General features: G+C 49.6%; 1 protein-coding gene across 2 annotated transcripts; it reads right to left on the bottom strand.

Annotated features, from left to right (window-relative positions):
• Nucleotides 1–2,393: 2,393 nt before the first annotated feature.
• On the bottom strand, nucleotides 2,394–15,054 carry PPIF (peptidylprolyl isomerase F). Of its 2 annotated transcripts, none has more exons than XM_001368925.4 (6): nucleotides 14,571–15,054; nucleotides 11,332–11,362; nucleotides 9,405–9,493; nucleotides 6,601–6,697; nucleotides 6,091–6,166; nucleotides 2,394–3,866 (listed from the first exon to the last, which is right to left on the bottom strand). In XM_001368925.4, the coding sequence occupies exons 1-6, from the start codon at nucleotides 14,772–14,774 to the stop codon at nucleotides 3,731–3,733; spliced, it is 633 nt and encodes a 210-aa protein (XP_001368962.1). In that variant the 5' UTR covers nucleotides 14,775–15,054; the 3' UTR covers nucleotides 2,394–3,730. The 2 variants fall into 2 exon arrangements, with proteins under 2 accessions (XP_001368962.1, XP_056655815.1); XM_056799837.1 differs by lacking the exon at nucleotides 14,571–15,054 and adding an exon at nucleotides 14,254–14,391.
• Nucleotides 15,055–16,432: the final 1,378 nt, after the last annotated feature.

The raw sequence follows: 16,432 nt of genomic DNA, 5'->3' as shown, positions 1-16,432 counted from the left end.
ATAGGTTTTGCTCTTCTTGTTTTCTCATTGGGGGAGGAGGAGCTCAGAATAAGAGGATCTGAAGAAATAAATATAATTAATAAAACAAAATATTAATGATATGAATTCTTCATAAACAATACTAACATTATTACAATTAATATTAAAAATTAATAAAATAAAATTGAATTAAAAATAAATTACTTGGAGAACTCTGTTTGATAAAAATACCTGTCGCGCAAAAATTAAGTTTAGACAAATATCTTCCATTATATGCCATAATAAATTCAAACCAGAAGATCTGAATATTATAAATCACCCCATTAAAAAAAAATTAGGAGTTAACCAAATGAGTTATTTCTCCTAGTTATGACTAGGGGGAGAATTTTTAACCAAAAGAAGCATAGAGATAACTCCCCATGGACAAAATTAGTAAGTTTTAGTATGTAAAATTTGAAAGATTTCACACTAGCAAAATTAATACAATTCAGATTAAAAAGGAGCCTGAATTGGGGGAAAAAATCTTTGCTCCAAATATCTTCAAGAGGCTTCTGATATCCAAGATCCAAAGGGAACTAACAAACAGTAACAACCAAAAGCCATTCTCCAATAGATCCAAAGATAGGAGGGACATCAGAGGTCATCCAGCACCACCCTTCATTTGACATTAGAGGAAATTAAAGGCCAGGGAAGTTAAAGTGATTTCCTCAAGGGCAAATAACACAAATAAAAGTAATAACCAGATAAATGATCCAAGAATATGGACAGTTTCCAAAAGAAAAATTACAAAATTGTAACAACGCTGTGAAAGAATGCTTCAAATCATTAAACGATTAGAGTAAAAATTTCAAAATATCTCGAGGTTTCACCTCATACCCAGCAAATTAGCAAAGATTAGGTAAGTTGCAAAGCCCATCTTTAATAACCTACAGAAAGGCAGGCACACTAATAGTCAAATCAAGCTAACAAACCTTAGTTTAGCACCTACTATGGGTCAGACATTATGCTAAGTGCTGGAGATATAAAGGGGAAAAAAAGATAATCTTGCCTCTCAAGGAGTTCAGCCTAGTGGTGAAAACCACAGCAAGAAAGTACGTACAAACAAGGTACAGATAGGATAAATGAGATAATCACAGAGGAAAGGCATTAGGGAAGCCAAAAAATGGAGATAAAAAGGATGACAATTCCAGAAATTGGAGAAAGCCAGTAAAAAGAAAAGGAAACCGAGAGTGTCTTGTACAAGAAGCAACAAGGAGAGGGGCAGTGAGGTGGCTCCATGGACAAGAGATCCAGAACTAGCGATGGGAAATCTTGGCTTCAAATCTGGATTCAGACACTTCCTAGCTGGGTGACCTGGGAAAACCACTTCAACCCCACTGCCTCGCCCTTACTTCTCTTCTGCCTAAACCAATACTTGGTACTGATTCCAAGAAGGATGGTACGGGTTGTTTGGGGTTTTTAACTGCAAAGAGCACTAGTTCTGGAGTCGGAGGACCTGGGTTCAGAGCCCACCTGTGACCCTTACTTAGAGGAACTTGGGAAACTTAACTCGTCAACTTTGGGTTTTTTTATCTGCAAAGTGAAGATTAGGCGCGATGACTTCTGTGGTCCTTCCCAGTTCTAGATCCATACCTTAATCCAATATAAATTTAAATATTGTTTCAATAACATTCTAAGATTTCAAATAACCACTAAGATTCATCGACTTTAGATCCAAACCTGACCACTAGTGGCCTTTGGGATGGTTAGGAATAGTATGGTTTGGCCAATGGTTCATTAGAGGTCCATTCTAATGGCACACTGGGTTCCTGAAGGTTCTAACAGATCACACTGCTGGTGGAAAGGTTAAGCCAAGTGAGGAACTATTACCCAAGAATCAGTGAAGGTAAAAAACAAACCACCCCAAATTGGACACAGGATGCCATGAAACCACGGCATGGAGAGGTTGTGGTCCGAGTGCCAGGCAGGAACAACCAACTACACCCGTGAAACCCGTGAAATTGTTGATCTTTAGAAGCTTAAAGGAAAGAGAATATATGAAAGGGTTCTTTAAAGCATGCTTCCTATCAGTTATGTTTTTTTTTAAACCCTTGCCTTCCATCTCAGAGTCAATAATGGGTATTTGGTTCTAAGGCAAAAGAGCAGAAAGGAATAGGCAATGGAGGTTAAGTGACTTGCCCAGGGTCACATAGCTAGGAAGTATTTGAGGCCAGATAGGAACCAAAGACCTCCTTTCTCGGACCCTGGCTCTCCATCAACGAGCTGCCTCACTCCCCTCAGTGGTTTAGGATTTTGCCCTAGATTGCAGAGATTAAGTGCCGCAGGGATTTGAACCCATATCTCTGAGTTACAATAGCAAACAGCCTTTTGAGAATTGATAGGCAATCTCTCCCCCCAAGGTTACTCATACAAGATTTTTTTTTGTAATAAAATAAGATTTATTTATTTTATTAAAATTGGACAATCAAGTGTTTTAAAAAAAAGGTTTCATAAACTAAGTCAGCTTCAAATCATTTCTGCACATTTTTTTAATAGAAACTAGGTCATCTACCTATACACAGAGGTCGGTTGTGTCCTCCAGCATCAATGGAGCACAGTCCCCACCAATAAAGCTTCCTTAAGGCGTGTTTCCAAGTTATTGGTGACTTTCCACCCGGACACACAAATTCAGAGTGGTTCACTATTGCTCACAGTTGAATGCTCTGTTTGTTCACAACAACCCACTTCTACCGTTTGGAGCAAGTCTCGAGAACAGCAGAAGAGCTTTTGGACTTCACAGTTCCTACTCCGAGGGAGCCTGGCTCTGGTCCATGGCTTGTGGGGCTTCCACAGGCCCCACCCGTTAGGGTCAGGGCCCGGGAGAGCACATGGACCCTGAACGGGCTTCCGCCGGTCCGTGTGGAAAGCAGAGGCGGCCGGGGCTCGAGTGGAATCAAGTCTCTTCTTGGCAAGGTCAGGATGTGACCCTGGGAGAGTCCACGGCAGAGGGAGCCCCGAGTAAGAGAAGAGGGAATCCATGGAAACGCAGACTGTACTAGAACGCAGGGCTGAGGAGCGAGCGACAGAGGCGAGGACGGGTCAAGGGAGAAGATGACCGCTGGTGGGTGTCAATACACCACCATAAAAGATCCTAGGATGTGAGGAGGGAAAGGAAACCTTCCGAGGCTCCCTGGATGCTCTCCACAGGAAAGCCCAGCCCGGAGAGGAAGCGGCATCCCCACGGTCACACGAGACCCAGCTGCCCCCCAGGTTCTCTTTTGACCGTACCCCGCTTCTCTCCACGAAAAGAGAAGGCACTTTTAATTAGTGGAACAAATTAATTAGATCTTCCAAATGGGGGCAGGGGGGATATTGCCGCCTTTTGCCAAGAATGCTTGTGAAATCTGACTTCTCTCCGTGGCCAGGCCACACCTTCCCCTTTGTTGATAAGGCAGACGGGCTCCCTAACAGTGACCATCCCTCTGAAAACAAGCCGAACGGACTCCATCCAGAGGGACCGTGAAGGCTCCGGGGAGGGGGTGCACGGCACGTAGGCTCGGGTTCTAAAAGGAAGCCCCGGTGAGTTGGGAGGGAACAAGAAATCTAGAGATGCTCAAAACGGATCTTTGCACAGACAGAAATGAAAGGAACCAGACAGACGGGGCCACGGATTCAGGTATGTGGACACCGTGCATTCCACTAAGTCCCTCTAAACAAGGAGTCTTTTGTAAGGGGGCGGCTAGACCGACATGCTCAAGTGGCAAAAGGCCGGCTAGCTCAGCTGGCCACAGTCCGCGATGACGATCTTCTTGGAGGTCTTCCCATTCTTGGAGCCGTAGGATTCGATCTTCTTCACCACGTCCATGCCTTCCTTGACGTGGCCAAACACGACGTGCTTCCCATCCAGCCTAGAAGGGGCACACACAGGGGACTCACGGCAGAGTCTACCAAAAGGACGAGCAGCGGCCGAGGGCCAGGCCCGGGGTCCAGTCTGGCCTCAGACACTTCCCAGCTGTGTCCCTGGGCGAGTCCCTTCACCCCCACTGCTTAGCCCTTTCTGCTTGGGAACTCATGCATAGTATTGGGCCCCTGTTCAGCAGGAGGCGGGTGCCGGAGCGTCCTTCTCACCGAGGCTCATCCCCCTATTTCCGCCCGCCTCGGACACTTCTGCCCGAATGTCCCCCCGCGAGGGCCTAACCTCAATGCGGCCAAGAGGTAACGAGCCCTGAAGGGCTGCCGTGTTGCTGGGCCGGAGCCTTGCCTGGGCAGCGTGGCGATGGCCCCCGAGGCTCTCCCGCTGCCTCCTAGCCTCCCTGGGCAGCAATGGCCCCCAAGGCTCTCCCGCTCCCTCCTAGTCTGCCTGGGCAGCGATGGCCCCCGAGGCTCTCCCGCTCTCTCCTAGCCTCCCTGGGCATCATGGCGATGGCCCCCGAGGCTCTCCCGCTCTCTCCTAGCCTGCCTGGGCATCATGGCGATGGCCCTAAGGCTCTCCCGCTCCCTCCTAGCCTCCCTGGGCAGCGTGGCGATGGCCCCTGAGGCTCTCCCGCTCTCTCCTAGCCTGCCTGGACAGCGATGGCCCCCGAGGCTCTCCCGCTCCCTCCTAGCCTCCCTGGGCAGCGTGGCGATGGCCCCCGAGGCTCTCCCGCTCTCTCCTAGCCTGGGCAGCGTGGCGATGGCCCTGAGGCTCTCCCGCTCCCTCCTAGCCTGCCTGGGCAGCGTGGCGATGGCCCTGAGGCTCTCCCGCTCCCTCCTAGCCTCCCTGGGCAGCGTGGCGATGGCCCCCGAGGCTCTCCCGCTCTCTCCTAGCCTGGGCAGCGTGGCGATGGCCCTGAGGCTCTCCCGCTCCCTCCTAGCCTGCCTGGACAGCGTGGCGATGGCCCTGAGGCTCTCCCGCTCCCTCCTAGCCTGCCTGGACAGCGTGGCGATGGCCCCCGAGGCTCTCCCGCTCTCTCCTAGCCTGCCTGGACAGCGATGGCCCCCGAGGCTCTCCTGCTCTTTCCTAGCCTGGGCAGCGTGGCGATGGCCCTGAGGCTCTCCCGCTCCCTCCTAGCCTGGGCAGCGTGGCGATGGCCCTGAGGCTCTCCCGCTCCCTCCTAGCCTGCCTGGACAGCGTGGCGATGGCCCCTGAGGCTCTCCCGCTCTCTCCTAGCCTGCCTGGACAGTGTGGCGATGGCCCCCGAGGCTCTCCCGCTCCCTCCTAGCCTGCCTGGGCATCATGGCGATGGCCCTAAGGCTCTCCCGCTCCCTCCTAGCCTCCCTGGGCAGCGTGGCGATGGCCCCTGAGGCTCTCCCGCTCTCTCCTAGCCTGCCTGGACAGCGTGGCGATGGCCCCTGAGGCTCTCCCGCTCTCTCCTAGCCTGCCTGGACAGTGTGGCGATGGCCCCCGAGGCTCTCCCGCTCCCTCCTAGCCTGCCTGGGCATCATGGCGATGGCCCTAAGGCTCTCCCGCTCCCTCCTAGCCTCCCTGGGCAGCGTGGCGATGGCCCCTGAGGCTCTCCCGCTCTCTCCTAGCCTGCCTGGACAGCGATGGCCCCCGAGGCTCTCCCGCTCCCTCCTAGCCTCCCTGGGCAGCGTGGCGATGGCCCCCGAGGCTCTCCCGCTCTCTCCTAGCCTGGGCAGCGTGGCGATGGCCCTGAGGCTCTCCCGCTCCCTCCTAGCCTCCCTGGGCAGCGTGGCGATGGCCCCCGAGGCTCTCCCGCTCTCTCCTAGCCTGGGCAGCGTGGCGATGGCCCTGAGGCTCTCCCGCTCCCTCCTAGCCTGCCTGGACAGCGTGGCGATGGCCCTGAGGCTCTCCCGCTCCCTCCTAGCCTGCCTGGACAGCGTGGCGATGGCCCCCGAGGCTCTCCCGCTCTCTCCTAGCCTGCCTGGACAGCGATGGCCCCCGAGGCTCTCCTGCTCTTTCCTAGCCTGGGCAGCGTGGCGATGGCCCTGAGGCTCTCCCGCTCCCTCCTAGCCTGGGCAGCGTGGCGATGGCCCTGAGGCTCTCCCGCTCCCTCCTAGCCTGCCTGGACAGCGTGGCGATGGCCCCCGAGGCTCTCCCGCTCTCTCCTAGCCTGCCTGGACAGTGTGGCGATGGCCCCCGAGGCTCTCCCGCTCCCTCTAGAAGCCCTCCCCGGGGCCCCCGGCACTCACCAGTCCGTCTTCATGGTGCAAATGAAGAACTGGGAGCCGTTGGTGTTGGGGCCCGCGTTGGCCATGGACAGGACGCCTGCGGCAAGAACAAGGGGTGGAGTCAGAAGCGGCCCACAGGCCCCCCCCCCCCCCCGGGCCCAAGCACCCCCCGCACCCCTCACTCCCAACAGAGAAGATGGCGGGAGGGGAAGGACCGCCTTCACAGAGCGCCCCAAACATCCAGAGCCAACGCTCAGGAAGGACCCTCTGGACGCGGATTCTAGGAAGGGGAAGGAAAGCAGCCTCGAGTGTAGCTCGGGCTGATCCAGAACGACCGCTTTACGGGGAGCCCGTCCCGTCCAGAGGGCCCAGAAAGGAGCGACAAGAAGAAACGGAGAGCCCAGACAGTCATGGGTGGGAAACAATGGAGTCTGCCTGAGGCCAGGCAGGGGATGTGAGGACAGCCACGCGCGGGGGTGGCCCAGGACACCGGGAAAAGCGCCTCCAAAGAAGAAGGGGAGCAGGACTGACCCGGCCCGACGTGCTTCAGGACGAAGTTTTCATCTGGAAATCGGCTGCCGTAGATGGACTTGCCACCCGTGCCATTGTGATTGGTGAAGTCGCCAGCCTGGAGGACACAGATCAGATCATCAGAGGCCCAACGGGGAGCCGAGCTGCTCAAGAGAGGGGGTCAGCCCTCTCCCAACATGAGCCCCCGAAGCATGTCAGAGGAGAAGCTGCCTCAACCATAACAGGGAACAAGGCGAAGCAAAGCGTGAGGCGCTCCCTGTGACATGTCAGCAACTCTCACAGGATCAGAACTCCAGAGCCCAAAGGGACCCAGCCTGGGCCACCCGCGCTAGTCTAACGGCCTCCTTTTACAGCTAAGGAAACTGAGGCCTGGCAAGGACAAGGAGGGACAGAATAATAGGAGGTGATGAACCCTCTCTAAAAACCCTTCTCTGGCTTTGGATGATCTGCGCTGCTGCTCGGCTCCCTTTCCAGTCTAAAAAGAGCTGACTCATATTCCCCGAAGCCTTTATTTGCTTGTCACAAGAATCAGCCGGAAGAGGCCTCCCATTTCCCAACATTCAGTTCAGGGCGAAGGCTCCTATCTTCCCTTCGCAGGGACGCCGCCTTCCTGCCTTCCCCGTGACACAGCGCTGCCCGGTTACCTGGGAATTGGCCCCTCCATCAGTGAGCTCCTACTAACAAGCTCGGCGTTGCCGCTCTTCTACTGCGGCCTGGAAAAGCCTGCCAGTCTGCCTGCCAGTCTGCCTGCCTGCCTTGCCTGTCTGCCAGTCTGCCTGCCTGCCTGCCTTGCCTGTCTGCCAGTCTGCCTGCCTGCCAGTCTGTCTGCCTGCCTGCCTGCCTGCCAGTCTGCCTGCCTGCCTGCCGCGTGTCCCCAAACACAAGAGAGGCAGGAGGGAGGGAAACCTTCCCCCACGTTCCTCGGCCCTGAGGGCAGGGTCAGCGAGGGTCTGAGAACCTAAGAAATACGGGTTTAATGTCTTCAAGAGGGTTGGCTTCCTTTGTACCCTCCGGATTTGGGTTTATGCACTAAAAGCCTTATTCTGAGAAGGTGTTCACAGGCTTCCCCAGACACTGCCAGAGACCCCAAAAAGGAGGACGGGGTCCTGGGGCAGGTTAGTCAGCAAACTCCCGGGCCGGGGTGCGCCAGGAATGCTGGCGAGGCTAATTACGGGAGGCGGGGAGGTTCAGGGACGACAAGCTAAGCCCACTCCATCCAAGGCAACCTGGGACTCCAGAGTGCCCCCGACCCAATCAACCCCGGCTTGGGCAGAGGACTGAGGAGGGTGCCCGGCTCCATCTCTCCTTCAATGGTGGAGTTATGGGAGGGAGGGGCTCCCCGGGGGATGAAGTAGTTTGGGGGAAATTCTGAAGCAAAATAGATGGAATTAAAACTCTCTTCATGCTAAAAAATGGCCACATGTAGTAAGAATTGTAATAAAATCCCAAACAGGAAACCACAGGTTATCAAAACAGCAAACAGTCCTGCTGGCCCTGCAGTTTTCTCATGCCAACCTCTCCCAGCGGGCACAGAACACGGGGCACCAGGGGTCAGTTTTGCCAAAGCTGAACAAGGTGGCAGGGACAGAAGCCTCGGAGTCTCCTCCCTACGTGGTCTTTCACTGCAAACAAAAGTCAGGCGCCCACCCTGGGATTTCCCATGTGGATCAGGGTACAAAGGGCAGGGGGTAGGGGTGTTTGTCGAGGAAGGCAGGGTAAAAATAGAGGAGAAAATGAAACAAAAACCTATTTCCGTTGGTTCCTTCAAACTCGTCTAGTGCTGACTTTGGGTCTCTCTTGTACTTCCCCATCCTAATCTGAACTTCTCTGGGTTCCTGGGCATCCCTAAAAGACAGCCTATGCCTGTCACCATGGAGACGGAGCTCAGGTACCACTGCCTCAAGGGAATTCTCCATCCTCCCAAGGAAGGAGCTCCCCTGCTTCTAGAAATTATTTTGTATCATTTTCAATATACATTGTATCAACTTATCTGTGTAAATCTGCGGCAGAATAGAAGGTTGTGGAGGCCAGGCACTGTTTGCATTTTCTTTGCATCTTACATGCCTTCCAGGTCTTTAAAAAAATGTTTGCTGATGGAGGCAGCCTAATGCTCAGTGGATGGAGAGCCAAGCCTCGAGAGGAGAGATTCTGGGTTCAAATCTGTCCTCAGACACTTCCTAGCAGTGTGACTGCTTAGCCCCCATTATATGCCTGGCCCTTATTTCTCTTCTGCCTTGGAACTAATACTTAGTAGTAATTAGTATAATTACTACTATATATTACTATAATTAATTAATGAATCAAATATAATATATTAAAATTTTTATATGTCATTACTAATACATACAAATAATATTAAAATTAATTATACTTGTTATTAGTTCTAGGATGGAAGGTAAGAAGGTTAAAAAAAATGTTTGCTGAATTGCGGTTTTTCCAATTTCTTGACTAAGTCAAACTCAAAGATCCCACTCTGGCAAGGATAATGAGGGACTCAAAAGGGCTCCCTCATTCACCTTCCGAGCTCCACTGTCTCCCATCCTGGAGTAGCTATTCCAGTTAGGAATTCTTTGTCCTCGATGTCTCATCCTTAGCCAATTCCATTATTACAGCTCCCTGGAATCCCTTACAATACAACGCAGCCCTGCATCTCCTCATATCATTCTCTCTTCATTTAATCCTGTAAGACTGAAAAAGTTTCACCTCCCCCATCATCAATTCATTTAGCAACAGTGACAGGAACAGCTAGAGCCTCCTGGCCAGATTCCCAGGTCACAATGGGAAAAGGGAGTTTAAAACATTACCTGACACATGAATGAAGGAATAACTCTGTGGAAGGTCGATCCCTTGTACCCGAAGCCCTTTTCACCTGTGCAGAGGGCTCTGAAATTCTCTGAGGATCCAAAGAAAATAAAGAATCAGAATTAACTTATTTCTATCTCAACGTCCCTTCTAACTTCGGGTTAGAGATCACGGGGTTCGTGAACTTGTTTTGAGAACTGTATTTCAGTATCGCTGGTTTCCTCCAAAATCCCATGTTTTTTTTTGTTCTTTATTAAAAAATAAAAAAAAACACAAAACATTCTGAGACAGGGTCCATCTGGTTTCACCAGACAGACAAGGGATCAAAGATACACCAAGAGGTTAAGAAGATGCCTTTGGCGACAGGTCATCTCCTAGCCACTGCCACCTTTTCTATCCAGGGGTGCCTCTGGACAGACCCCTACACGGACATGGCTCCCCAATAGCAAGTAAGCTCCTGAGGGCAGGGAGGGTTTGGTTTTGTCTTTGTATAGCCAGCACTTAGCACAGTGCCTGGTACATTGTCAGCATTTAATACATGCTTACTGTGTGCTGATTATACTAGTGTAGACTCTTCAAACCTGTGATAAGAAAGCAATGTATGCAACAAAGGTGAAAATCACTGGGTTGGGATCCCATTTCTGCCTGATGCTAGTCAAGTGACTGTGGCCAAGTCTCATCACCTCTCTGGGCATCAGTTTTTTTCTCCCAAATCAGAGGTTGGCATATGGGTCCAATGCTCTACTCCAGAACTTTACACACTCTCTTCCTTCCTTCCTTCCTTCCTTCCTTCCTTCCTTCCTTCCTTCCTTCCTTCCTTTCCTTCCTTCCTTCCTTCCTTCCTTCCTTCCTTCCTTCCTTCCTTCCTTCCTTCCTTCCTTTCCTCTTCTTTCTTTCTCTCTCTTTCCTTGCTTTCTTCCTATCTTTCCTTTTCTTTGTTTCTCTTTTTTCCTTTCTTTCTTTCCTCCTTTTCTTTCTTCCTTTCTTTCTCTTTTTTAAAAAACCCTTGCTTTCTGCCTTAACAACATCTCTAGGACAGAAGGGCAAGGGTTAGGCAATGAGGGCTAAGTGACTTCCCTAGGGCTAGATTTGAACCCAGGTCCTCTGGACTCCAAGTCTGGTACTCTATTCACTGTGCTACCTAGTTATCCCTTCTCTCCCTTTCTCAAAGGATTCCTCAGCCTGATAGGTCTGAATCAATCAATAAACATTTATTAAATGACTATTATAGATCAGGTGCTGGGCATACACAGACACACAAAAACAAGAGTTTATGACCTCAAAAAGGTTTTTTGCTCCATTAGGGAAGAACAGAAATTTTTAAGAAGTGAATTCCAAAGGAGAGAGGCTTGCCTCTAAGGCAGACAATTTTGCTGGTAATTCAGGTGCTCAGTCAATGAGATGTGTTCCCATTATTTCATAAGGAAGGCTGTTTCCAAGGCAGATAAATGGCTCAAATGATAAAAAAAAAATCAGGCCTAACAATAGGTCCTGGATTCAAATCTGGCCTCAGGTACTTCCTAGCTGTGTGACCCTGGGCAAGTCACTTAGCCCCCACTGCCCAGCCCTTACCACTTTTGTACCCTGGAATTGATACACAGTACTGATTCTAGGACAGAAGGGAAAGTTTTTAAAAAAATTATTCTAAGAAGAAGTTCACAGGATTCATTAGACATTGCCAAAGGGATTCATGTCCCTATGTAACCTTATAAGGTTACAAAGCCCAAGACTAGTCCATGGCCCTCTTCTCTTCTCACCCGAGACATGAGCAAACTAGAGATTAGATGATCATTTCTTGATTTCCATCCAGTTTTCTTTCTAGTGGACCATGATTCCTGCCCAGCTCAGAGTACAGAACCCCAGACCCCAGGGATGCTCACAGGACACTTTGAGGGATGAGGTCACAGCCTCGACAGTCAACACACTTACCTGCAGTCTTTGGCACCACATCTGCTTTGAGCTAGAGAAGGGAAGGAAAAAAACAGGAAAAGTCAGTTTGGGAGCCTATCTAAGAGAATGGATCTCATAGCATTCAGCAGGGGGACAGCCAGCTCTGGACCAGTGGAGTGACCTTAGCTAGGTCCTTAATTTATACCTGAGTTTCAATTTTCCTCATCTATAAAACAATGGGATTGAACTAAATGATCAAAGGTAGGACGGTGTCGTAAAGAGAACACCAGATTTAGATTCATAGGAATTTGCTTTAAATCCCTTTGGCCAATTTCTTAATCTCTCTGGACCTCCATTTATTCATCTGTAAAAGGTGGGTGTTTGGCAAGATGGGCTCCCTTCCAGCTCTAGCTTCCAGCCTATGGCTTTCCAAACATGGATTTATTAAGTGCCTGTTGTGTACAGGACTCTGTGGTCCTGGGATGCAAACGTGAGAAAAAAAATAACAAGGTTTCTTCCCTCAAATAAATCATTGAAGCATTAAAGGCTTTGCCCCACTGGAAACGTCATATTGGCCCGGAAGGACCCAATTCTAGTCCAAGACTGTTCTCACACACTGCCACCAAAGGCTCCCCAGCACCATTTCAGGTTCTCTTTTATCTGGAGCCAAACAGACCTGACCTGGGTTGAATCCCACTTTGGACACTTAAAGCAATGATCAAGATCAAGCCCAAACCTTTCTAACCTGGAGGTCACTCAAGCTGCTTCAAAGAAGTGAAGGTGTTACAAGAGGACAGGCAGGAGGAAGGAACCCTTGACCCAGAGCACTCTTTCAGCCCAAAGCAACCTCCCCCTGCCACCCCAAACTCCCAAATCACTGCCTGCCTGAACCACTCCTTACCATGACAGACAACAGGGTCTAATTAATTCATAAGGTGACGCAAGTGGTCCTGTCCTGTGCTAGCTGTAGGACTTTGAATAAGGAACTTAAATTCTCTGAATTCCAATTTCTGCAACTGTAAAATGCAGCAACAATGACTGCACTGCTTGCTTCACACAAGTGTTGTGAGAAAAATCCTTTGTAAGCTTCAAAGCCCTATAAAAAATGTCCATTTTTATTTCATAGTAGTATAAGCTGTAAAGTCCTAGAAAAAGGTAAATTCATCATCTTTCCAGAACTTCTATACCTAACTAGTATCTATACAACTAGCTTACAGGCTCCTAAAAGGTAAGGATTATAGTAATACTAATATAAATAGAAGCTAACATTTAATAATATTATTATGTGCCAGGCACTAGGCTAAACACTTTGCAAATATTACCTCATGTGAGTTTCACAACAGTCCTGGGAGGTAGGTGTTATTATTATCATCCTTATTTTACAGCTGAGGAAACTGAGGCAAAGAAGTGACTTGCCCAGGGTCATTGTGTCTTTTCAATTAAAAAAAAAAAACACCCAAATTTTTGGACCAGAAGTTTTCTTATCTTATAAAATGAGAAGGATCCAAAACTGAGGCTGTGATTTGTGCCAGGTCAGAAAACAAATTAGTGTCTGAGTTTAAGGGCAGGTCTCCTGACTCCTGGTCAAACCCCTTTACCACCATGTTTATATAGGGTAGAAGCCTTTTATAAACCTACAAATGTTCACAACCATCCTGTGAAGTAGGCACATAAATATGTCCAATTTACAGACCAGGAAACTGAGGGATGCCCAGAGGTTTACATTAAACTAACTGAGCATTCAATAAATACTTGTTGTATTAAACTGTTGCGTGGTCCAAGATGATGATGACCAGGCCTAGAACAATTCCTTCCTTTCCAGGGCACTGAGTTATCACCAGCTGTCTAAATAGTCAGAGGGAGCAAAGCAAGGAAGCCTCTGAGGACACAAAGAACAAGAGTCCTAGGCAAGGCTTCATTTTAACTAGCAGCGTCAATAGAAGACAAGGGTCTTATTTACTTAACATTTTACCAGCCTCCCACACTTCTTAATTCTCCCTATTTAACAGAGTTCTAAGCCTTCTCTCAAACCTTTGATCTACATTCTCCTTCCCCCAAGCAGAACAGAAAATCAGACCACAACCTCCAGGAGGGCAGGGGGCTGTATTTATCCTTATTTCTGTAATATCTCCTGAAGTACGACTTAATGATCATTCAATAAATAAATAAACACGAGGGAGGCCACATGGTAGAATGAAAAGAGTTCTAGATTTCAGTTAAGAAAACTTGGGTTCAAATGCCAAATAGAAGACTTTACAGGGAACATCTTTATTTCTGTAACGTCTCCCAGAGCCTGGCTTAATAATCAATTGAATCAATAAACAGGGGAGAGGTCTCACAGTATGAAGAGAGTCCTAGATTTTAGTTAAGTAAACTTGGGTTCAATTTCCACCTTGAATATTTACTTAACTACGTAACTAGTCACTTAACTTATCAGAGCCTCAAAATCCTCATCTGAAAAATGGGAATAGCCATGTACCCCGTAAAGCCCTCTATAAAGAGTGAGTTACCATTATTGCTACAAGGAATACGCTACACGAGTGACTAAGCCCAAGGATCCGGGGTTGCATGGGAATGGAGTGCTCTCCCAAACCTGAACAAGCAAACAGTTATGCAAATAGTTGCTGGGTCCACGTGACCCAGCGTTTTCCTTCCCAAACCCAGGAACCTAGAGTTCGGAATACTGTGCCCAACCCCCAAAGCCGGAGCTCTTCCCGGGCTCCGAAGGAGAGTGGCTGCCCGGGAGTGGATTCCGGATCCCAACGCCACCCTACCTCCCGGCATGGCGACATTCCCCCTTTATCTCTGCCCCCGGGATCCCCAATCACCAAACAATGGGGCTGGCTCCCAATTCTAAGGGGATGACCTTGAACTAGTTTCTTTCCCTCCACTGCTAAGGAGAGACGGGCAAGGTCTCCCCGTTTGTCTCGGAAAACCTAAGAGTTGGGAGGAAGGAACCACCTTGACAAATCTCGTCAGCTTCCTCATTTGTAAAACGAGGCTCAGACTGGTTATGTGACTTTGGTTAATGTCACCCAGCAGGTCAGTGGCAGATCTCAGATGGGTGGTGTAAGCATCTTCACACCGTCCGAGAGGCGGGACGGACGATCTCCTCCCGGCCACACAGCACCCCCAACCCCGGTGGCCAGTCCCCCAATCAGAGGGCCCAGCCAGGACCCGCCCCCTCAGCCAGTGACCTTGAGCTGAAGCCGGCGCCCGCCCGCCGCCCCTCCGCCCCCAACACAGCACGCGGCACGACCCAGCACGCGCTCACCCACCTCCAGTACCACTCGGCCGAGTGGCTCCTCCTCGGCTCTCACGTCCAGGTAGACGAGTGGATTCTTGACGGCGCCGCCGGCCGCGGAGTCAGAGCTGCTGGCGCTGCTACGTGCACCAGCCCGGACGAGCTTCGGAGCCGAGGAGATCCGTTGTGGGACCAGGCCCAGGGTAAGCAGGCGAGGGCCGCAGCGCAGCGCCAACATCGCGGAACCGAGAGCCGGGGAAATCGAGAAGACCGAGAATGGATCGTGTACGTGAAGAAGGGTACGCCCACTGCGGCGAGGAGCGAGCGCGAAAGAAGCGTCCGCCCCCTCCGCAGACCGGTCTTTAATCCCCAAGGCCCCGCCCTCAAGACCCCGCCCCCGGGGCGGGGAAGAGCAGCCGGCCTGCGCGAGGTCACCCCCTCTACCAGGATGGAGCGACCTGTCCTTGGTCTCGTCCTAGGCTCGGGCTGGGCATAGGGCACGAGCGGGACTTCCCCTGGGATTATCTCATTGGCTAGGGAACTCCTGCAGGCGGAAACTTCCCCTACCCAAGCACGTGGGCACTTTCTTTGCAATTTACTGCTTTAACAGAGGTTCCTAGAGCGTAAGGTTCGCGGATGTAGCCCCTCCATCTCTCAGCTCCGGGCATTTTCTCTGACTGTCCCCCAGCCCTGAACGCTCACCCTCCTCCATTGACTACTGACCTCCCTGGCTTCCTTTAAGTCTCAATTAAAACCCTATCTTTTACTGGAAGCTCCATTCTAGCTCATTTCCTTTTTTAATTGTTTCCTGTTTATATAAATATAACTTTGTACTTATTTGCTTGCTTATTTCTTCCCCATTATATTGTAAACTCTTTGAGGGTAAGGCCTGTCTTTTTTCCCTCTTTTTGTATCTCCTTGCATATAGTAGACATTTTAATAAATGTTTTTGACTACTGCTAGGGGACTTCCTTTTAAAGCCCTTCTAAAATCTTACGACCATACAACTCCTTTATTTAAATCCTTACATTCTTTCTTAAAAATGATACAGTATCGCTTCTACTAAGGCAGAACAGGAAGGGCTAAGGCAATTGGGGCTGTGTATCTAGCCAAATTTAACCCACTCTCCAGGCCTGACTATCCCTTGAGCCATCTAGCTGTCCTCCCCAGCCTTTCTTTTCCCTTTGTTAATTTTTTCCTATTTATCCTGCATAGAGCTTGCTTTGTATATATTTGTTTCCATGTTTTCTCACCCCATTAAACTAGAAGCTTCCTGAGAGCAGGGACTGTCTTGCCTCAGTTTTGTATCTCCAGGACTTGGCAGCAGTGCCTGGCACATAGTAAATGCTTAATAAATATTTACTGAATTAAAATTAAGATTGATTCCAGATTCCAAAGACAACTGTTTATCCACTGTGGCACACAGAGATATTAAATTGTCCTAGACTTACAGATGAGAAAACTGAGGATGAAACAGGAAGTGATCAGTTTATTGAATATATATCTATTTATAGGTCTGTGGCCCCTCCAGAAAGACTACAAACCCAGAAGCAGGATCAGGCAGCTTAATAAAGAATTTTAGAAGCTTGTAATTCAGCTCCTTCTGGAACATCCTAAGATACTACTAATTGGTAAATAGTTAATTATAAGGAGGTTTAGCAAACCATCCAGCTCTCCCCATCCCCACAGGTACACTTATTTGGGAAAAGAACCCTACTCTCCATTTGTTAACCAAATTATGTAAAAAAAAAAAGACATTCTTTGGTATTCCTAAAGACAAAGAAAATGCAAAAGACTGGATGGAATGTCTGAACCAGACCCCTGATAGAGGAATACTCAGTAATTCTCCCCAGTATTTAGGAATTGATTTAGCACCTTTCTATTCTAGAATCCTGA

The sequence above is a fragment of the Monodelphis domestica genome, chromosome 1 (assembly GCF_027887165.1).
Source record: "Monodelphis domestica isolate mMonDom1 chromosome 1, mMonDom1.pri, whole genome shotgun sequence".
Lineage (NCBI taxonomy): Eukaryota > Metazoa > Chordata > Mammalia > Didelphimorphia > Didelphidae > Monodelphis > Monodelphis domestica.
Note: the sequence above shows the minus strand (reverse complement) of the source record. Positions and strands in the feature narration are given on the sequence as shown.

Excerpts from the sequence above, each read along its gene's own strand:
- PPIF (XM_001368925.4), bottom strand. The coding sequence starts at position 14,774 with ATGTTGGCGCTGCGCTGCGGCCCTCGCCTGCTTACCCTGGGCCTGGTC. Across the intron at positions 11,363-14,570 it reads TCGGCCGAGTGGTACTGGAG|CTCAAAGCAGATGTGGTGCC; the intron begins GTGGGTGAGCGC and ends TCCCTTCTCTAG. Across the intron at positions 3,867-6,090 it reads TGCACCATGAAGACGGACTG|GCTGGATGGGAAGCACGTCG; the intron begins GTGAGTGCCGGG and ends TGCCCCTTCTAG.